The sequence below is a fragment of the Sitophilus oryzae genome, unplaced genomic scaffold (genome assembly GCF_002938485.1).
Source record: "Sitophilus oryzae breed Bouriz unplaced genomic scaffold, Soryzae_2.0 scaffold_115_pilon_pilon, whole genome shotgun sequence".
NCBI classification, from domain to species: Eukaryota; Metazoa; Arthropoda; class Insecta; order Coleoptera; family Curculionidae; genus Sitophilus; species Sitophilus oryzae.
In genome coordinates, this window is record NW_022145793.1 from 650,651 (window position 1) to 674,433 (window position 23,783).

A 23,783-nucleotide genomic window follows, 5' to 3' on the forward strand; every position below is an offset into this window, starting at 1 on the left:
GCGCCTTCACAGAATAGTAACAGGGTTGTGTCGAACGATCACAGGGTTGGCGACCAGGGAACGTAAAAATTACGCGTCAAATAATCTATCCGGCCTGAACGAGAGGGAATCCGGTGATGATAGGCCAGACATCATATATTATATGTAAAAAAGACATGTAACGAACTAAAAACGTTACAAATGACAATAATCTTCTCTTCTCACAAGGTAAAAGAACAGGTACATTCAGTCAAAAACAATTTATTAATCCGATTATCAACAGATTTTAGTTATCTCCTTCTAGAGCTAAGAGATAGAAAAAGCTACTGACAATCTAATTAATCCTGTCAAATGTTTAACTTGCAAAGTTGAAAACTTCCTTTTTTGACCGCTAAACGCTATGCGCGTCTGGGATGCGCGGTGACAAAATAAACTTGTCTACGAAATGCCCTATCCCACAAACCCTCTCACTTTAGTGATTAGTGTTCTCCCTGGTTTAAACTAAACTGTCATATTTCGACGTTTAAATTTTAAACGTAGATTATCTATCTTCATTATTATGTGATATCTTCTGCCTAGGAAACTCTTATGGAAGTGACAGGTTGTAGCAAGGTTGTAGCCGAAGGTTCAGTACTAGACGCACAAGGGGGCGCAATTAGCAAAAAAAAATACAAAATTTAAAATTTTACCTGTTTTTACCTGGCTTTTACCGTCAAATGTAAAATTTAACCTGTCAACAGTTGTCAATTTATATTTTATTTTGCCCGTTATCCGTAGATCGTGTTTTAAATTTGTATTTGATTTTTAAGTGTTGTGTTACTGGCTGTAAGAATTACCAAAAAGATGCCCAAATGCATATGTTTCCGAAGGATCAAATAGTGTCAACACGTGTTACATAGTATAAACCATGATAGTTTCCCTTCCTTTAAGATTGTTAATTAATTGTAAAATAGGTTGCCCTAATTGTTATAGATCTAGACATATTTTATTATTATAATGTTTTGTATTGTTTTTTTTTGTTATTTTAACTTAAATTCATTTATTCGAGTAAATTGGTTCATTCTTGAATCAATTTACTTGAATAAATGGAAAAATCCGAAAAAAATAGAAACTACCCGTTTTAAATTTGTTTTATTTCGTTACTAGACCCACGAGATGGCGCCACCGCTCGGTCCGAATAAAATGTATTGAGTTTCCTATCTATTTTATATTATATAGTATCTTATCTATGGATATGTTGTCATATTCTTTGGCGGTTGTGCTTTTAGTACTTTTTTATACTTAATTCTTATTTTAAAAAAAAATATATAAGATGGATTTTGATGAAAATTACCCTTTGAAAGATGATTTGGATATCTCGAAATTATCGATTATGGATTTCCTTGAAAAAATTATTTGAGGACTATAACTATAACTATTTTGACGAAATGGACGGATCTAAATTTTAGCACTTCACTTTTTTTCCGAAACGGACACATGGTCAGTTTTCTTATTTTCTTAATATATCCTTATATCTGTCACATATATTTGCAATTGGAGTTTTTTCGTCTGGGCTAAAACTAACACAACAGTCTCATTTCTTTTAATTTTGTAGCGTTTTTTTTATAAACATTACCACTGCGAACGGCAGCTTTTCATCGGAGGGCAGTCGTGGATAAGGTATTTCACTGGAAAGAAAACTAATTAATAACACTAAACGAAAAAAAAATAGATATTGGGAGCCAGGCATGTACAGAGAAAGAAAACACAGTTGTATATTACTTAAAACTAATGACTATATTTATTCATGATGTTCTTTGTTGGTAAATGACATTGTAGAATTTTAATAATTATTATAGTGGTTAAATACTATTACAAGGCGTAATGTAATGAAACCTAAGATCTAAATTATATTGTAACTACTAAATCGACATAAATGTTCTTAATAATCTAACCACTAAATATAGTCTGTACGATATTATTTAAAATGTACGTTACTGTTTAAGACTGAAAATCGACTGAAAACCAGAACCTAAATCTACACTTAGCTGTTCTTGAGGCAATCCTGTTTCGAAGAGTAGCAGCGTGAGGTGGGCTCATATTTCTGTACTGTCTGTCGGCAATCCAGGCTTAGAAACGGGAGCGAAGCAGCATGGGGCTTACGCTGTATCCATACTGTGGCAATATGGGGACACTACCCGTACCTTGGAACACTACTAGGACCTTGGATAATGTCCGTAACTTGGATCATAACCTTGGACACAGTCCGTGCATAGGACAACGGTACAGGGGAACACTACCCATACCTTGGATACTACTAGGACCTTGGATAATGCCCGTACCTTGTAAATAGTCCGTACCTTGGACCCTAAAAATATGAAACTCTTGTTTAAAACCAAACAAGGTCTAATAAACAAAATAAACCTACCTCGAATTACTTCCGAGGGCTCAATAATAAACAAAGAAACTGTCCTTTCTTCCATGTAACATTCTGGAGGAGAAAAGAAAAGGGACGCCAACGTGCCAGCAAAATACAAATACAAGTTAAGTTGGGACATCCAAAACTCTATCCTAAAAATATGCAGTAATAATGTCGAATCTAAAAGGATAATATTTCATCTTTACCTGTTGCTTTGAAATAGCAGCTGATTCAGATTATACAGCAAGATTTAAATAATCACCATTTCTAAAAGCCGGGATGGTTAGGTTAGGCCATAAAATAATTAACTAGAAAGAAGTGTCAACCCTGTGTTAAATCGTCGAAACACGATACGCCACCGAAAGCCTTCGTTGTCGTCTGGAGAACTAACTTTCCAATTGACAGGTTGACATGATAAGGACATGATGGCTTAATTTTCATTTCCGTTTCCGGTTATTCAATGGCGGGCCCTCTTTCAGTTCAAATGTATTTTGTATTTTTTCTTTTCATGAATAAAACCAAAAAATAATTTATTCACATATATTTATTTGAAATATGGAACAACGTGACTAAATAAATATAAAAATATAGAGGATTGTATTGTTTCAATACCAATTAGTTAATTATATGCACTTTTAACGTAAATTAGTTAAGGTATAAGCATGACTTACAATAATTTGTAAATAAACACACACATTCGCAAACTTCAAGGACAGAAAACGGACACAGGAACATGAAAACGGGAGCCTTATACAAAAACCTGAAAACAGAAAAACAATTTTTTTATACTAAAATTAACAATGTAAAAATATCAATAGGTATAAAATATAAATATACTGTTTAAAAAAGCGTCCATTATTCCCAAAGAACCTGGCTTATAAATCAAAAAGATGCAAAAGAGACTTTAGTCGGATAACATAATCAGATTATCAGTCAGATTTATTGCATTATTGACAATAAATCGCACATATTGGAGATAACTAATGTTGGCTATAGTTAAAAAATGATCTTACCTTGCTGTAAATTGTTTCCATTTTCAAAAAAATCGCCGATCAAAGAGATTATAACACCATTTTCTTGCATCTAAAAAAATGTAAAAGCAGTGTTTATTTACTCACCTATTTTCATATACATGGGACATACCTACTACTGCAGAAAAATGATCTTACCTTGCTGTAAATTGTTTTCCATTTTCGAAAAAAATCGCCGATCAAAGAGATTATAACACCATTTTCTTGCATCTAAAAAATGTAAAAAACAGTGTTTATTTACTACCTATTTTTCATATACATGGGACATACCTACTACTGCAGAAACGTCATTTTCTCCAGGATTCTTCATGTAATATATATTTTATATACTTTATTACCTTTATATTTATAAATTTCAGCCGAAATATTAAATTGAACTTCCAAAACGAAACTAAACGGAATGAATTAAAATGGCGTCGAATATTTTCGAATTTGTTCTAGAACAAATCTGAAGTTGTCTCTGAAACTGAAATCTGTCAATTCTAAACTGTGAAGTTAGATAATAGTTAGACAAAAACAATGCTGTCCTTGTCTAGGCGGCCATACTTGTCGTGAGGAGAATGACAGGAATGACACTAATGACTGTTTCCAATTTTCCTATTTCACTGTCACCCCCTGGGTTAGGCTACAGAGCGCTAAAAGCAAAAGTCAGTCGACAGCACAGAGAGTTGACAGAAGCGATGTTGACAGCGCCTCCACAGAACGATAACAGGGTTGTGTCAAACGATAACAGGGTTGTGGACTAGAGAACGTAAAAATTCGTCAAATAAATTATCCGGCCGGAACGATAGGGAATCCGGTGATGATACGCCAGACATCATATATCATAATCAAAGACATGTAACGAACTAAAAACGTTACAATTTCATCGCAATCCATGTCTGACGTTGTTGCCAAGAATATTCGCTGTTTAACTAAACAAGCTTTCATTGTGCATGGTGCAAATGTAACAAAAATAATCATCGATTAAAATATGTATAATCAGTGATAACATAAACGCTGTTAGCAAATTGGTGCAAACGGCCATTAATCACTTATCTAAACAAAATTTATTCGAAAAATTAGATTAGCTGATTGGTCCATTTTACGACGAGGGAAATAATCATTTGTATTTAGGTTATTGCATATTCCAAGCTGGTATCTGTGTGTAAAATTATTGCATAACTGCGTCAAAAATACCAATATCCGATTGACAGCGTGTTATCTAAAAGGTGCACCAGTTTATTTTCAGTGCAGTTTATTAAAATAACACAAACAAAATTTATTGGTGGGTAATACAACTTTCTGGGCATCGAATATTAACTATAAACTGTGCTCTGGGTCTAGAAAATCAAAAGTTGTAGTCATTTCCGGTGAAACAGGAAGTGGCCGAAAACAATTGAATACATCAACCAATCCTAATTTATGTCATATACTAACATACCAGATCTCGTTTTTTTAAATGAAAAAAATAAAAAAGTTATAGGGGTGAGCCACTTTTGAGACGCACCTGGTATACAGGGTGTTTCAAAACAAATGCGAAAAACTTTAGGGGGTGATTCCTTGTTCAAAATAAAGGGTAGTTTGCTTTATAAACGTTGGGTCAAAAGTCAACCATTAGGGAGATATCGCGGTACAAAGATGGCGGAAAAATAATGTTTTTATTTTTTATCTTGAAAACGAAAAGAAATAGACTAATGAAATTTTATGGAAGCATTACTGTTATGAAAACACACTTTCAGGTAATTTTTTTACTTTTTTAAAATGAGTGGAAGGGGTTGAAATAAACTACCCCTATCATTCTTGTTACCGAAATTTAAAGAAAAATCTTATCAAACACATGCAAATGCTTTAATTTGGATAGTTTAGTTGGTTTAGAAACTTTTTTACCTCTTGTGTTTTTTCGATAAAACTCACCGATTGGAAATTAAAAAATAAAATGTAAAGCATTACATGTCAGGACAAAAAACATTTTCTGATAAAGAATCTAGTGATAATAACGATAAGAATAATCATCTAGATAATAACGTATTGCAGTAGAGTAATGTCAAATAAAATAATATTAGGAACATCCTAAAAAGTAACAGCGGCCGATTAGATTTTTTCCTAAAAAAATTACAGCAGCCCACTAGATTCTTTATCAGAAAATGTTTTTTGTCCTGACATGTAATGCTTCACATTTTTTTTTAATTTCAAATCGGTGAGTTTTTTCAAAAAAATACAAGAGATAAAAAAGTTTCTAAACAAACTAAACTATCCAAATTAATTTTTTTGCATGTGTTTGATAAGATTTTTCTTTAAATTTCGTTAACAAGAATGATAAGTAGTTTATTTCAACCCCTTCCACTCATTTTAAAAAAGTGAAAAAATTACCAGAAAGTGTGTTTTCATAACAGTAATGCTTCCATAAAATTTTATTAGTCTATCTCTTTTCGTTTTCAAGATAAAAAATAAAAACATTATTTTTCCGCCATCTTTGTACCGCAATATCTCCCTAATGGTTGAATTTTGACCCAAAGTTTATGAAGCAAACTACCCTTTATTTTGAACAAGGAATCACCCCCTGAAGTTTTTCGCATTTGTTTTGAAACACCCTGTATAAACCCATCCACAGTTTACTTAAAAAATACCAGAAATTTTTTTGGATGAAATAAATGGATTGGTATGGACGTCATCTGCCTTTTTTCTGTCATCGAATGTCGAAATATTACTGAGTCGTAAAGCAGAGTATAGTTAAAACATGTTATTTTTTAAATAATAATACTAATTAACTACTTACTATACAGGGTGTCCCAGAAATGAGTGCAGATATTTTAAGGGGTGGTAGATCTGGTCAAAATAAACATATTTTCTCTTTACCATTTTTAAAATAAATTGAAAATAACCGAGTTATTTAACTTTGAAAATTTAAAAAAATAATCGCAACATTTTGAGAACCGCCGGCAGATATTGCCAACTACATCCAGTTACCCGGATCAAGCCCGGATTTCAGTTAATTCGACGCACTGTGTTGCCATATGGACAAGAAAGTATATGTTTACAAGTAAGTCATAAAATCACAACACCTGAGGAGTTTGCAGAGATGCATTACATTTTTAAGATTGTGATATTATTACATAAAATAAATTAAAAGTTAAATTTAAAAACTTACCCAACAATATAAAAGATACTTATGACAGATCGATGTAACTGCGACAGTTCTCTTTTTCGATACACACTTAACTAAAATACACTTCATTGTGCTGCTTTACTTGTACGTGCTATTATAAAAACTGCTAAAATAACAGTCCCCATTTTTAACTTAACACATTATTTTCATATAGGCTTCATCCCAATTTGAACCACTGATTTACAAAACACCTTGAAAAGCACACATTACACATTACTTTGAATATCTTTCTGAATAAATAAATGTTGAGAATTATTGTCTCTTACCGCCACTTTACGAACTACTGTCAATCTAAGAAAATACATGTTTCACTCAACAATTTTAAATACGTATTTTGCTTTTTCGCTATTTTTTCGATGTATTTCGACAATTCCGTCAACAGTCCAACCGTCGGCCAAGACAGCCACGCATCACTGGTTGGTAATTGCTCACTGCTTCTTTGTCGCGCCGGCGTGTCGAGCTTGCGTCATGCGAGGTTGCCGTAGTTTCAACAATTTCAAGACACTCGAAGCAATCAAATTCTTATTAAATTTTAAAAATAAAACAGAAAAACATGAAAGGAAACAAACAAAACACAAAAGAATTGATTATTGATAAGGTCACAAAAAAGAAATTTCTAAAATGTTTATCGTAATTCAGAATTCAATATATCGAAAACAGCCCGACGAATAATCAATTCATTTTTGTTTTGTTTGTTTCCTTTCACGTTTCTCTGTTTTGTTTTTAAAATTTAATACGAATTTGATTGCTTCGAATGTCTTGAATTTGAAATTGTTTTAACTACGGCAACGTTGCTTAACATCGTCGTCTGACGCAAGCCTGCCACGACGGCGCGGCTCAAAGGACCAGTTCACACGTGGCATCTTGGCTGACGCGCGACGTTTGGGCTGTCAAAATACATCGAAAAAATAGCGAAAAAACAAAATACGTATTTAAAATTGTTGAGTGAAACATGTCTTAGATTGAAAGTAGTTCGTAAAGTGGCGATAAGAGACGGTATTCAAAGTAATGTGCGCTTTTCAAGGTGTTTTGTAAATCAGTGGTTCAAATAAAACAGAGAAACATCAAAGAAAACAAATATTGAATTCTAAATTACGATAAACATTTTAGGAATTTCTTTTTTGTGACCTGGTTGTGAATAATATGATGAATCATTTTCGTAAACGTCATAAACGTAATGTTTTAGTTAATTTTCGGTGGTTTTTGTTAAGTTTTCATTGAAAGGGTAAGACTAAATTACTTATTAATAATGAGCACTGATAAACATTTAACATTCCTAATTTTTGAGTAGAATTTTTTTTATGAATTTATAAATGTAGAACTATGTAGAATGTGGATAATATAGGAGGTTGCAACACTGCAAGGTTTAGATACACCGTGGAGAAATCACAGGTGAATAAACAAGTGGCACTAAAAAGTTTTTTCAAATTTCCCGGAAAATGTCAAGAAAAATTTTAAATTTTCAACATTTTTTTTTCGCAAAAAAACCTCCTAGGCGTGTTTCTGGGGTTGAACTATACTACCAGTTAAAATATTTGCACTTATTTCTGCGACACCCTGTATAATATACTACTAATAATACTTTGTAACTACTACTTAACGTCTTTGGTTTAAACCATTACATTAAATCAAAGGTAGCTGGTAAATTATTTATTTTTTATTATTACATTAGATACTTTTGTTTAGTTCGGGACAATAAAAATGAAGATAGAATTTAGTACAAGTATGTGAAGGATTGTGGCTTGTCCAAAATGTATAGTCCATGATCCGCTAATCAGAGGAAATATTTGTTTCTTTGGTGTCTTTGGAAGAATTTCGCATTTGAATTTGTTTCGTCTATCAGACTTACATTTTCCTAGATTGCCTCTACTAACGCAATATCGTCCAGGTTTAGCTATAAAAAAATGAGTACGTACGCATATTCTCTGTCCATTGTTTGTCTGGCAAAATTCCTCATAAGTATATCCTTCGACATCTGGTCTTGTTTGTGGAGGGTTATTGTTAATATTTACTTGATTTACAAAATATTTAAACGTAGCTGAATCATTCTTTTTGTTTAATAAATCACGCGTTACCGACAGAGCTGGTTCGCACTGATTCCCTATCTGGCAACATGTCTGGCAAGATTCCGCTGCACACGCGCATTCTACAAGGTTTATTCTTGTACATTCGTAACTATGACATTGATCTTTGATACATCGACCTCTTATTCCACAATAACAGGGTTCTGTTCCGTTTGGACAAGGACAATTCCGTTCAAAGTTTTTACAGTGCTTTAAAAATAAATATGAAAAAATTAAAAATAAATAATAGATTAAAATAATACCTAAAGAAATAAGTTTTCAATAGGTTTGACTTGTTAATTAAGGTTTTTACCAAGTTGTCCAGTACTGCGTATTTGCATTCTTTGGTACAACAAATTCCTTGCGACGGATGACACTGGTGTCCTTCTTTCCTGTTCACCTTACACGGTCGTTCGCTAGTTTGTCTTGGCACACAGCAAGGATCCTTTTCACATTGCGACCTCAAACCGCAATCGCAATCTTCGTCTTCCTCTACAATTGCTAAAATATGTTCTTTCATCGAATTAAGTTTCAGAATAACGTTTCTTATTGACACAAAATATAAACGTTACTCTCAATGAATATATACAGTATGTCCATGGATTGTCTTTACAAGAGGAAAAACTTTTGTAAAAAGAAATGTATTCTTCATAAAAATTTTTTGCTTGTTCTAAAGTGGTTAGTCCTTTTTATAATTTTCTAAATTTCCATACCGTTTTAAAGAAAATAAAAAAAAAACAAAAATATAGTTGAATTTTTTTGAAAATCAAAACCTGTTTTATGGTAATATAATGTCGGTTTTATTCTTTGATAGATTTTTATTGATAGAATTTCTATTAAAGTCATAATTTTTGCTGTTTTAAAATGTTAAAGACAAAGTTAAAGAAGCGAAAAATGTATTTAGTTCATTGCTAAGGATTATTACCCGTGTTAATAGTTATTGGAAAATGTGATACTTTAACAACAGCAAAAAATATGACGTTCAGTGTTAAAAGTAAAGTATTTTGGTGTATTGTAGCCTTGTTTATATATTCTTAAAGTTGTTCAACCCACTAGACAAAATGTGCTGCCAACTGGAGGACAAATCGTGAACCTTTCGGGGCGGAGTCAAAAATATCGATTATTTTCGTTATTTTCCTCAGAGTAATGTAATAATATAGCCCGGGTTTCTGCGAACTTTAATAGTGATCAGCTGATTAAGAAATTTAAACGAAACTTTTATTTTATTGTAAATTGTGGTTTATTTTTGTCTGTTATTTTAAGAATTCTAAACGGTATTAACAAAGAAATTATTATTTCGATATGTTGGTACATTATTTATAATTTATGATAATGCTCATTGCTATTAATAAATTTTTAAAGAAAAGTTACATACCTATTTTCATTTGATTTAATGCAGGTTTATAAAAGAATCATTTCATTCTTAGATTATTTTATTCTAAATTGAGTGCTTTACTAATTTTACGATATTTTTTTTTGAAAACATAAAACTTTTTACATTTTTGATGCCAACTAATAATTGGCATGGTATTATTGGTATGGGAATTAGTCAAGAAAGAAAAGAATTGGCTATAACTCGTAATTTTTCGAAAAAAAAAACATATTATAAAAAAAAAGCTTAAAGAATGGCGCTTTGAGAAATGAAAGAATGAAGTCAGGGGGTTTTCTAGAGTTTCCATTTAAAAATAAATAAAAAACATAATGTTTGTGTCATATGTCAAAAATGACAGGCTTTAGAAAAAAAACAGAAAACACAAATTCATTAGGTATGTGATTATCTACAACTTTTATCGATCGATGATATCTCCCGATCGATGATATTTCTCATATAATTTTACATATAAAATGACAACGATCTTCATTTCATAGCCATTGTTGACGCCGTTTTTATTCGATTATACGGTAGATTATAATGGTATTAGAGACAAGTTTTAAAATAGCCAAAATTCGTTTTTTTCGAAATGTCTAGTAAGCCTTGAACTTCTCCGAAAAATCCGAAAGGCGCATATTTATGACCCCACAAAACTGCAATTCTTTCCCCATTTAACCGACTCTCTATCTCCAGTAGTTTCCGAGATACCCATAGAGAACATCGTAGGAAACTCACCTTGTATAGTATTTAGAAACTAACTATTATTATTATTTGACTAGATTAATTTGATTAATAAGACTCGATTAATTTAATTTACAATAAATTTGATCTGATTTTTTTTTCATATTTACTACCAGAAAACCAAAATTATATGATAACGCACTTTTCAACGAAGTTGAAGGAAGATATGTATCTATCACAATACATAATAGAATTACTACAATTAGAAGAAAAACAAAAAGAAAAAATACCCAAATACCTTCACCTACTACTCATCTACAAAATAAACGAATATAATCTCTTATAAAAACACTACACAACTACTTCTTGTATTTTACACTGAAAAAATTATCAAACTTACTAATTAATCAAACAAAAAGAAAAAATAACCAAATTATCCCTTCACCTACTACTTAACTACAAAATAATAAACTATAAAAACACTACTAAACTATTTCTGGTATTCTACACTAAACATTATAATTAAACTTAAAAAAGTTAATCTAATTTTACACTACAACCACTACAGCTATAAAGAAATAAGAACATTTTTTAAAACTAGAAGAAACAGAACTTCGTGCGACCAGTATAATAGATCAAGCGGACAAAGAATATAAAATACTTTAAAAATGTGCATTCAGAAAGAAAAAATATCTCGAAAATTATCTGAACAAACATTTTTTTTTCTTATCAGTAAAAAGCATCGGCATCGTCGGCCTTGCGGAATTTGTCGGGTATTTACAATGGTCGAATTGTATAATTACCAGCTTTTAATAGCATATCTAATAGACAAAAAGTATCTGGTCGATTAGTAACCAATTGGCACAGTCCGAAAATTATCGATTTTTATTTTCTCTGTTTTTATTGGTCGCTTCAAAATTCAGAGTAACAAAAAAATTTTCTGTAGTAAGACTGTGAAATACGCCCCGCCATCTGGTGCTTTACAGCCATAAACGTCTTAAGTTGAGCTACTTTAAAAATTCATATACAAGGATTGTAGTGAATTAGTGTTTTATTTTTCTGTTGTAACACCAAAGGTTCCAACCCCCAACTGTAGTGTTAAGCGCATACATATCAAGGATATCGAAATCCACAAAATATCAAGATACAACCTTAAAATGACATTAAACGTTCGACACAATTTTACGAACAAGAGAAAAAGGTCAGTAGCAAAGAACATACCAAGAAAAAGAAAGGTTATGTAAAACTTGGAAAATAAGTTCGTCATAATAATGCTTTTATTTATTCACTATTCTAATCAACAATATGCATTCCTTCGGACACTCTCTATTTATTTATTTGGTAATGCTAAAACACTCTATTTGAAAGTCGATTAGAGAAAACAGTATGATTCATTGGCAAGCGATGTAAATATTTGTGATCAGGTAAAATTGTGATTAGCGATGGGAACTATCGAATGAATTAGACTATCGAATGGTTACTGAATGAATGGTTTTATTCGAATAAAATCATTCATTCATTTGTATACTAAAGCATATGTGACAACCTCGCCGTGCGACTAAATGGTTATCGTTGCGCCACGACTATCGAATGCTTTTGATAAATGAAATTTAGTATTCGTTTGATTTTTGTGTGCGTCAGTGCATTATTAGCTCTTCCAAATTTTTATAACTTCGCCTTGTAAATACTAAGCTATTTTTGCGTTTATTAAAATATTTAAAATACTAAAATAGTAGTTTTTTTTTAATTGACGATTGTGTGCGAAGTGGTCAAAATTTTTCCGAAAATTTGTGTGATTTTCCGTAGCCCGATCTTTCAATTATTTAATCTTATATGGTATATTATGGTTAGGTTAGATTGCATTTTTTTAAAGGGAAATTTTGAGAAGTAGCAATTTTTAACAGAGATGAGATGAACTTACAATTAATTTTAAAAATACATATTTGTATTTTAGATGTTTTAATAATATGAATTAGTTGGAACTTAATAATCATATTTAAGTAATGTGGTTAAGTAAATTGTTGTCTAACTCAAATTTTGGGGTGAGAAAATTAAATTGAAAGTTTTACACGTGCCAATTAAAAAAAAAGTTAACAATGTATTTTGTTTATGCTAATTCTCTTACATGTAGTTTTTTGCGAAGAAATATTTCATTTTATGTTTTAAAGTAAATGCCAGCAAAAGTAAATATTATTTTTAAATAATAATATAAAGTAATAAAAAGTAATATAAATAATTTTGATTTCTAATTTTTTATTTATATTTTCCTTCCATTACACTGCATGCTTAGAAAATTAATAAATGTTTATATTTCATGATTTTAAAATTTGTTGTTAATATAACAAATTAGTTCTGTAATTATTATTATTTAATAAACCAACGTTGCCATTTAGAGACTATATTATTTTTAAATAGGATCTAATATAAATACTTTTGACTTCTATTTGTTGTTTATATTTTTTGCTACTACTTAAAACAAATGTTTATATTATTAAATGATTGTAAATTTTGTTGTTAATAGGTATAACAAATTATTACTGTTATTATTATTTATTAAACCAGTCTTTGCTTAAAAACATTAAAAATCATTTTCCTACATCCAAAATAAAAAGTATTATAGCAGTGTAACAACAGAATATTAATTAAAAAATGCAAAACATATAGACATACTATCCCTACCTAACTAATGCTAAAGAATAATATTCTTTGCTAATACCAACTAATACAAATATATGGCAACAGCGCCCTTCATAATATATTTTCTGTGTAAATACTAGCACCTCAATAAAAAATAATAATGTCCTTATCTTTATTTGACTCCGCAAAAATCAAAGATGCCGGCTTCTTTCATAGCATTGCCACCGACCGCTGTCGGGTTTCTAGGAAAGAAACCTACGTCGCCGGACGACAACTAAAATCCAGTTTATATTTTATTAAAATCGATCCCGACGAATAAATGAATTTGATAAATGAATGAATTTTATAAATGAATGGTTTTTGCTGCCGAATTACTATTCGATAATTTTTATTCGAATAGTTTTCGACGAATGTTTCCTTACTAGCTATCGAATTATTCGAATGAATTGCAACTATCGAATGTTTCGATAGTATTCATTCGATAGTTCCCACTACTAATTGTGATGTAAGAGGAGGCTTAGCTCGGCAGGCGGCAGGTCAGTCAGTTGTTGATAGGCCGGCCGGCTGTGTAATGTTGTGTTTTGTCACAGAGCTGACATTTGGAAGTAGCGAGTCTTTTGACTATGGAAGTAGAAAACCTCTTGTGACGTCGTTCCTTCGAGGATGGTCTTGAGGGTTTGAGGTCTCTCTTGCTTCTCGATTGACACCGCTGGGGCGTTGTGTGAGGACCCCAATTAGCCCCATCGATTGGGATGCGAATCTGTTTAGCAGCAGATTTGCGTCCGTAGGAAGCCCCTATACTATTTCAGGTGACACTAGCTAGTTGTTGAAGATTATTAACCAATAGATCCGAATAATATTTGAATTAGATGGAAGATATGGAATGGGATATATTGAATAGAATAAATCAGTGGCTAGGGGGTGGAGTACCCCCGGGTGATCTTACTATTTAACTATCAATTTTATCCAGATCAGTAAATGTTTGTTTTCTTATTTTCATGTACAATGAGAGAGTGCTTGCCAATGACCAACTAAATGGATATTTGAGGTGAATTTGCATTGTGAGACCCGGCTGAGTAAGCCCCAAAAATTACGATTTTACAGTTAGGCATATTATGTTGGAAACTTAAGTCATGCATGACTTAAAAAAATTGACCAAGTGCGAGTCGGACTCGCGCACGAAGGGTTCCGTACCATTCATTATCTATACATTAGACACTATATTATTATAAACATTTTTTCCGATTTAGCTGAAATTTTGAATGCGCGGATAAGTAATTAAAAAAAATGAAGAAACACATTACTAAAAATTGTATTAATCGATAATAAATATGTAAAAATTAAAAAAAAACGATTAAAAAAAGTTCGCGTTGACTTGCCTACGGCTCCAACGTCATAGCAGCGTAAAGTCCTAACGCTTTAACCACGCGGCCACCGAGGACTTGAAAGATTCTATGTAAAATTCTTACTTAAAAGATAATGTTTAGTGAAGGTACTTTTTTATTTATAAACATTTATTTAATTCTGTTTTTAGTATTTGTTCTTATAGCGGTAACATAGATACATTATCTGTAAAAATTTCAACTGTCTAGCTATAACGGTTCATACGATAGACCTTTTGTGACAGACGGACGGACGGACAGCGAAGTCTTACGGCCGTATTCATAGTCGATCGCCAGCCGCCCGCTGGCGGGAGCTTTCCCGAAATTCTTCGTTCTTATTTCAGAGTCGAGCGCTCTCCGAGTAACGCATGCGCACATCCGTCATATAGAGTAACCGCTTTCTCGCCGGCGGGCGGTTGGATAAGCATTTTTTTTCCGTTTCATAGTCGATCTCCAGGCGAAGAACACTTGCGCAGTTTAAACCCCATCCGGTGATTTTCGGCCAGCGACTGAAGCATGTCCTTACCATCTCCGGGCGGCCCGCCAGTTTAGTCTGGTTTATTTCTCTAGTTGAAAGAAGCACCAAGCAAACTGAATTAATTATGGATATTTATAATATTGTGGCGATTAACGAGAACGATGACATTCGTATTTTTGAGGCCATTATTCATTACATTTGAGGCATATGAATTCCATCCGTCTATTTGACCATTTAAATGTTTTGTCGTTTTGTTTTTGTTATGTTTATAATTTTTTATTTTTCCTATTGTTTTTACGTTTATTACATTAATTCTCTTTGCAATTTACACAAACTGGAAAAAATATATCAAATTTACAAAACATCAGTCATCTACATAAAACAAAAATAGAGCCAATTTAAAAATATAAATTACTTCCACTCTGGTCATATTTTCCCTTAAAATCATTTTAAAATCCTTAACACAGCACCAATAGGTTAAGGTTAAGGTCTATAAACATTTATAAACGTAATAAAAACGAATCCATAAAACTTTCAAATAACCGAACAGACCTATGGAATTCCCCATTATGTAAATTATTAACTTAGTATCCTTTTTATTATGACCCAAAAATATACCTAGCCAAAAAAATATGTATATAAAAATTGTAAATCTTTTTATTATAAGTGAAGGATTAAGAAGATGTTATTCATTACTTTAAAACAAATTATAACAAAATAATGGACACATCTATAAAATATTTAAATTACCCAATATCAATAAAATATTTAAATTATTAATATTTAAATATTTAGAGAATGTTGAAGTTCGTATAAACGATTTTGTGTAGAAAAAGGAAGAAAACATGTTCCGTTAAAACTCTCCACCCGAAGTGAAATTTTGTTGGCGACGTGCCGTCATTTTCGCCAGCCAGCGGTGCGCTATGAAAGAGCTTTTTTTTCTCTCGATATCGAAGCGCTCGCCGGAGAAATCTTCGGCGAGCGCTTCTTTTCGGCGGGCGGCTGGCGCTCGACTATGAATACGGCCGTTAGTAATAGGGTTCCCGTTTTTACCCTTTGGGTACGGAACCCTAAAAATCATCTTGGCTCTAAGATCAACTCTAACATATCAGTGCTCAGTTGTGAGAGGCTTAACTTTTGGCAGGGTCATGTTGCATTATTTAAGGTTTTTGTGCAGTCTGCTGATGGACAAAGTATTATGGATAGTGATGTGTGGCCAGCGGATGTAAGACTCTTCAGAGGGGGAAGCAGAACAGGGGGCAGAGGAATAAGTAGGATATGCACATGTTTCAGGTGGAAAGCATTAATCAGCCTCCTTGCAAAGCTTTGTAGATCGTAAATCAGAAAATTAATATATGTAAAGAACATAGACTTAAAATAAAATATAGACTACACTATTTACATCTGAACGCGGTCGAACAATCATTTTTGTACACATGTTTACATAGACTTAAAATAAAATATAGACTACACTATTTACATCTCAACGCGGTCAAACAATCTTTTTTGTACACATGTTTACTTCTGGGTACAGTCGACCGAACCTTCCTCATCCAGCCTATGTTGTCACGTCTTTAATATTATCAATATTTTTTTTCTTGTTATACACATATATTGAGATATTAATACTACAGTTTAATAAAGTAGGTTTTAATATTCCATAGATGTATTAAATAGTCCTTATACTACTAAATTATAAGTCGGATACTGTTTAAAAAGGATAAGTTCTTTACAATATGACAACACCGATTAGAGGTGAGGGAGCCTATTCATTCATTTATTACCTTGTAGTACGCGTCGCACGTGTGCGGTGAAACTTTGTTGCCGCTATGTCCCCGGCTGTATTAACGCATTTTCTTAGCTTGTAGTCCTGAAGTGTTGATTTTATTGACTTTTTCTGTTCAAGAACTATAAAATATGGTTCGCCAGTGCCAAATTTGCAAGAAATTTGACTCAAATAATCCATTTAAGTCTTGAAACGACTTTCGACCGGTAGGCAACTCTCAATTTACCCATTAGGAGTCAGTGGCGTTGTTGTAGACAGGCGCTTATTTAGATAATGTTTTAGTAAAATGTAAAATCTGAATTTTTTCTCTTACATTACATTATTTACTTACTCACATTGTAACAAAATCATAATTATAACCCTGTTAATAATTAATAATGTTTTTATTAAAAATATATTCCGGTTTATTCTAAAACTATCTTCAGAATCTAATATAACATACAAGAATTTTAAAATGATATTACATTATAAAACAGTATTTTTTAATATACCGGGCTCGTCTCAAAAGTGGCTCACCCCTATGACTTTTCTATTTTTTCAGATAAAAAAACCAGATTTGTATGTTAGTATAGGACATAAATTAATTATTTTTAATTATTATTAATAGAATTACATATCATATGTCACCTTTTGGCATTGTCGGTTAAAAACAAATCATATTTTAAATTTCAATACAGAGTGCCATGGCGGTGTTTAAAACACTAAGCTTTAATCAAGGAGCCTTGGAAAAATAGTTTTGATCGTCTAATGTTTTTCGTGTCTTGTCTAGGCCGGTTAAAAGATGTACAAATCGTATTTTTAAGCATATGTCAATTTTTTCAAAAGCAACAAGGGTGACTCATTAGCATATTTCGAAAAAGCATTTTTTTATGAATATATTGATACTTGGTATTTCGAGTCCAATTGTCGTTATGAACCGCGTGTTACAATTTTAATTAAACCATATGAGAAAATGTCAAAAGTTGACATATGATATTGTAGCATTTTTTATTTCCTTTAATAAAATTGAATTTAAAATTCTATTTTTATTTAAATTTCTTAGTATTGGCGCCATCTATTTGCTAGATGCCAAAGATACCAAACTCCATTTGTTACAGCTCACTTGTCTCGATATTTAATTTTTATTAGCGCATCTATTTGCTAGCTGTTAAACTTCATTTATTACATACAGTTTACTTGTCTTGTTTATTAGCGCCATTCATTCGCTATATGCCAAACTTCCTTAATTGCATTTCACTTGTCCAAATCTCACTTCGCTGTGGATTGCGATTTTCTGTTCTAATGATTTCGATCATATGATATCACTTTTTTCTTTCTTTCTGGGAATTTGGATCTGAAGAAGACGCGTGTGTCGGCGTCCGGCCAAATTTCTTTTCCAGTGAAAAACACCACTTGAATCCACTTTTCTGATTTCATTGTATTGGTATCCGATTTGAGATTTGAAAACCTTGTAAAGTATGCAATCCAGAGTATAGATCGTATTTGTTTGGTTTCTTCTTGAAATGATCACCGTAAGTTTATCCGCCATTTTATATAGCCCCATCTAACTAAAATTCTATTTCAGTATTTCCGTTTGTTATTTCGTTTATTTAAGTATTTAATTACTGGGTTGGATCGGCACATGGTTTGAATATATTTATGTAAAGCTGATTTTCAGACCAAAGTTGTTTTTTTATTGAGTATTTGTCCTGAGAACCATTTTTTATTTATAGAGTAACCTACCACATGAAAATTTCCAAAAATCCTCACCACATGGTACCCCCAGTAACTACCACATGAAAATTCCTAGTAACTACCATATGGTACTCAGTAATTACTACATGGTATGCAGTAATAATGCAGTAATTATTGTATGTTTCTCCCACTTTCATTTTGTATGGACCTATGCAGACCTTAAGATAGTGTTCCTGACATTACAATCGTTCTTTTGGCTGATATCGAAGACTTCTCCTGCCATAGTCATCTGCATCCACTTCTGTTAGTCTGGAGAATACCTAACTACCTGTTTACATCATAAGAAACTATATACAGATAAGTCTCTCTCTCTCTCTCTCTCTCTCTCTCTCTCTCTCTCTCTTAAGTTTGATACACAAGGTACGCTTTTATTTTATAATTTTTGAGACAACAGATTTAATAACTTGGTAAATTATCACTATTTATCCCACATTTTTTAGTCAAAATTATTTTTTTATTTAACGTTATATTATAATTTGATCTGTACAGTACACTCTTACTTAGGCTATGATATTTTATATGAAAATTATTACCATCGCATTCATTTTAAAGGTTTTATATTAATGACATGTTTCTGAAACATCATCGTATTGAGACATACATAAATTCCACCTGTTTTTATATTAAGTAGCTTTACTTAGTCTAAAGAATACAAAGTTACTAAATCTTCAACCCATTTAAAAAATATCTTGGTGGCTCTACTTGGGATCACTCGTGACTAATTCTCCTCGATGATACTTGTTCGTTTTCAATAAATGATTAATGTAGGATAGTTATTCCTGACTTTTATTCCTGATAAAACATAATAGACCCTTTAACAAGTTGAGTAATTTTATTTTAGCTTAAGGCTAGATATCATTTTTTCTTTGGTTTCTTACTCACTACACTCTCATAAACAAAGCAAGTGGCGCCCTTTTCAATTGTCTCTTTGACCATACCTCCATTTGAATTCTTAACATCAACATTAAAATCTCTGCAGCCTATATATTATCATTTTTTTAATTTTTAACAACATTAGGAAGTCACTGTGAGTCAGAAGCCTTACCTATGAACCCAGCTTTCCTCTAACCCTGAGCAACGGATATTTTTTTTTCATTCTATTTGGGTAACGACAGAAAAATCGTCACAATATGTCATTCTATTCAGAGTGGCATTTTCTATCGAATACAGTAGAGATATACCTCATAAATATCAGAAGTTATAGTCATTTCCGGTGAAACAGGAAGTGACCAAAAACAATTGAATGCGTCAATCAATCCTAATTTATGTCATATACTAACATACCAAATAAGCTTTTTATTTGAAAAATTAAAAATTGTGGGGCGGTCGCAAATTTTTGGGACGCAGCCGGTATATTAAAGACAGTAGCGAGTTAAATAAATGTCTCATTTTATGCCCAATTCTAAAAGTCGTTTTAATGGAACAGATTTCTGTTTTCTCTAATTTACGTAATAAGACATCACTTACCAGAAAAAAAAATTACAACAATCATGAAGTTTTTTCTCTTTCCATGTCGCCGATTCTATTATAACTATAGAATAGATCCTGTTTTTATTTTAGATAATGTTTGACTAAAATTAATAATTTATTATTAATTTCAAAAATTAAATACGTGATTTCGATTATAAATTTTTTTTGTATAACATGTATTTTATTATTTTTATCGTTTTTGGACGTTTTTTTCTAAACTTTTATTTAAAAAACCTCTCCTAAGTCTTAATAAAATATAAAAAAGTTAAATACGATATATTTTTAATTGAATTATAGCTTCATTAAAATAAAAAAAATTACCCGGCTATGGTACGGAGAGTTCAGGCACGGCATATAAATCACACGGCACGCCAAGGCACGCCGACTCGCTTTGGCGGGAACGCTACGCGCATATCCTCACGCACGCCGCCATTTGCGTTTCCATCAACAGAAAGTAACCAGTGTCGTAGCTTTTTTAGAAGGGATGTTCACACAGTTACGTAGATTCACCGTAGTAAAATAATTCTATTTTGATTTTTCTCTTGAGTGATATTTTGGTTTTTTTTTTTATTCTTTTGTTTCTATTATGTGGACATATTTGGGTTTCTAGTTTTATTTTCTGCTCTTATGTATTACAATTGCTAAAAGGTGTCCGGTGGCGTAGAGGTACAGGCTCTCGTCTACCAATCTCTAGGTTGTGGGTTCGAATCACACACCCGGTATAGCCGACAATTTTATTAAAATAAAAATAGTTTGGGGTACCTAGGTCGATTCAGCCTTAAATGAGTAATTTGGATTCACAACTCTGAGGTAACGCGAAATTTCGAGAAATAATAGGTGGTTAAAGCGTAGTGCTAGCCACATTAACTTCCTTTGTATACCGAACGACTCTAACATGGCAAGCTGTACCCAAGCTGTACCTTGCCTACTCCCAAGGCATTAAACGCTATATACGGGAGCTAATATTATTATTATGTAATATAAATTTGTTTTAGTAGTTTTATTTTTTATTAAAAAAAAAAAAAAAAAATTCTGTTTCCTAGAGATCCTATTAGGTAAGGTGTATATATAATTAATTATTTTAACATATTTTAGTTGTAAAAACAGTAGTATACATATTAGAACATTCAGCTAAATAGGAAGATCTATTAAAAAATCTTAAACAAACTCTTTAATATTAGCAAGATTTAATGTTAAATATTTAGTAAAATTTAATTTATCTAGGAATCATTAAAATTAAATTTAAAAATCATTATACTCATTAATTTAAATATAATTATAAAAGTAAATAAAATGAGTATATCTAAAATAAGTTAACAATACATTTTGAAGATATAAATAAGCCCACAAAAGGTACAAGTTAAGGTTCTGTCTATTTCAATTTAAAATATTTACCAATTCACTTTGTAACTGTATAAAATACAATGCGGTACCCACTTTGTTTCCTGCCATGAAAAAAATAGAAGTTTCTCAAAAAATTGTGGATTTATTAATTTGTCAAATTACATAAAAAAAAAAAAAAAAAAAAAATAATTTTAAAATGTAGCTTCTTTATATTGTTCAATAAATATTTTATTGGTATTTCTTTAATTCCTTTGTTTGTAACTCCTGGCATCTTTTTGTTAGTTGCATGTTTTTAATTTTAATTGCTGTCTAGTCTTCTACAGTGAAATATTTAATTGATTTTTCATTTTTACTCTGTCGAGAAGTATGCGTATTAAGGATTTATTTGTTTGGACAAAAGTGTTGTGTAAATAAAATTCAGTTTCAAATAATTGTATTTTAATAATGACCCTGTCGTATTTTCTTATATTTCATTTTTGATACGTTTGAATCCGGCCCTGACTAGGAAACGATAATGGCTCCGTCATGTCACCTTATAGAAATTTTAAACAAAGGAATCTGAGCAGAGTTGGCGTGCCGATTGTTTTATGTGCCGTGGTTCAGGTGTACTGAGGAACGAAAGACAGTGTTGCATTCTTCGTCAGAGTCGTCAGGAAACGACCGTTACGACGGAGACAACCTATCTATCGCTCGTGTCGCACTCGTTAGAGCCTAAAACAATAACAAGACATTGTCTGACCGTATTTTCCAGCTATTTATGAATGAGATGCTCAGTCTATATTTTATTTTAAGTCTATGGTAAAGAAGATTTTGTGATTATCCATCAGAATATACAATCATTGAGGGGAAAAAATTTAGAGGTCGAGTGTGTATTTACAAACTCTTGTACAGCCACATATTATTTTGTTTTCTGAACACTGGATGACATGAACAATCAAAGTTTGTCAATTTGAGTGAATATTCATTGGTGTCATGCTACTCAAGACCTGTAATAGAACATAGAGGTGCCTGTATCTACACGACGTTTGAAATGCAGGAAATAAATAAAGTATGTATGTATGTATGTACAGTGGTGACCAAAAGTATGGAAACTTTTTAATTTGTCATTTATGCTGAGAAATTAAAATATGAAATAAAACGACTTATATAATCGTGACCTACAAATAATTTCCTACAAAACCTAATACATTTAAATAAAAAATTACAGCTATCAAAAAATTATGAATATTTTTTTTTCTTTACTTTCAATACTTTCGATTTATTGGTTATTTATATTATTGTTACGTTTTTCGTCGGTTCCGTGTGATAGAAAGTCACAATTTATTAAAACACTATTTATTTAACACTAATTAACAAAACAATAACGATAAAAGACTTATAGAACTATTTACAAACGATTTATAACTATGAATTTATTTTGAATTTTCGCGCGTCAACTGTAATCTGTATATTTTATAACTGCCCCCTCTAGGCCACAGCCGTCGGCTTTTATACCGGCAGGTAAAGAACTCTAGAATTGTCCATAGGTCGTTAGGTGCGTAGAGAAAGTTTTCGAATGTTCTCGTATGTACTCGTCCATTCCATTGGGACTCGATTCTTCTCTAACGAATGAATCATTGCGGTGTCTATGCGATGTTAAGGTCATCCGAGGGCGGCCATATTGTGAGGTTAAGTCGAGTCCACACCGGCTCGCAACACTTCCCCCTTCTTAGGTACATACTCGTCCTGAGATGTATACGGTGAATGAAGGTATTTGACAAGCTGGCCCCTGGTACACTGCGAAGTCTGGTAGAAATAGCAGTCTACAGTTTTCTCTCCCGATCCCAGCTTTGGGTTGTAGCAGCAAACGAGGATCTCGATTCCCGCAAATCTGAACAAGACTTCAATCATGTTCCGAATTGTACGCCAACTCAAACCATCGAGTCCACACGCCAGCTTAGGAATGGCTAATCGTGCAATGCTGTTGTTTAGCAGGGCTTCTCTGAGTTCAATCAGGGTCTTCCATAGATTGAGATAAGTCGGTTTACCCGGGGACCATTCCTTGATGACCAGGCAGAAGATGTGCCTTGCTTGACCATATGCATTGTCGGTTAGCCTCAAGACGCTTCCAACCTCTGGATCCTGTCGGCGTAGTTCCCCGACACGCCCAAACTTCTCATTGAACGTCGCAGCGATTCCTCTGAACATCCGCAAATCTCGAGCCACACAATGAGCGAGCGAATAATCAGGGGGCACGGAAAGAGGTCTCGTTGATCTTTGGTTACACCATAGAGAGCCTTC

The 23,783-nt window shown here is 32.3% G+C and overlaps 2 protein-coding genes across 2 annotated transcripts in view; one reads left to right on the forward strand and one right to left on the reverse strand.

Moving 5' to 3' along the window:
- The window catches only part of LOC115887394 (CCR4-NOT transcription complex subunit 11-like), a 140,466-nt gene that overhangs the window by 18,412 nt on the left and 98,271 nt on the right, over positions 1-23,783 (forward strand). The window lies entirely within an intron of this gene.
- LOC115887418 (disintegrin and metalloproteinase domain-containing protein 10-like) lies at positions 8,201-9,212 on the reverse strand. Its single transcript, XM_030906834.1, has 2 exons — positions 8,933-9,212; positions 8,201-8,829 (listed from the first exon to the last, which is right to left on the reverse strand). Exons 1-2 carry the CDS (start codon positions 9,137-9,139, stop codon positions 8,239-8,241), a joined length of 798 nt encoding a protein of 265 aa, XP_030762694.1. The 5' UTR covers positions 9,140-9,212; the 3' UTR covers positions 8,201-8,238.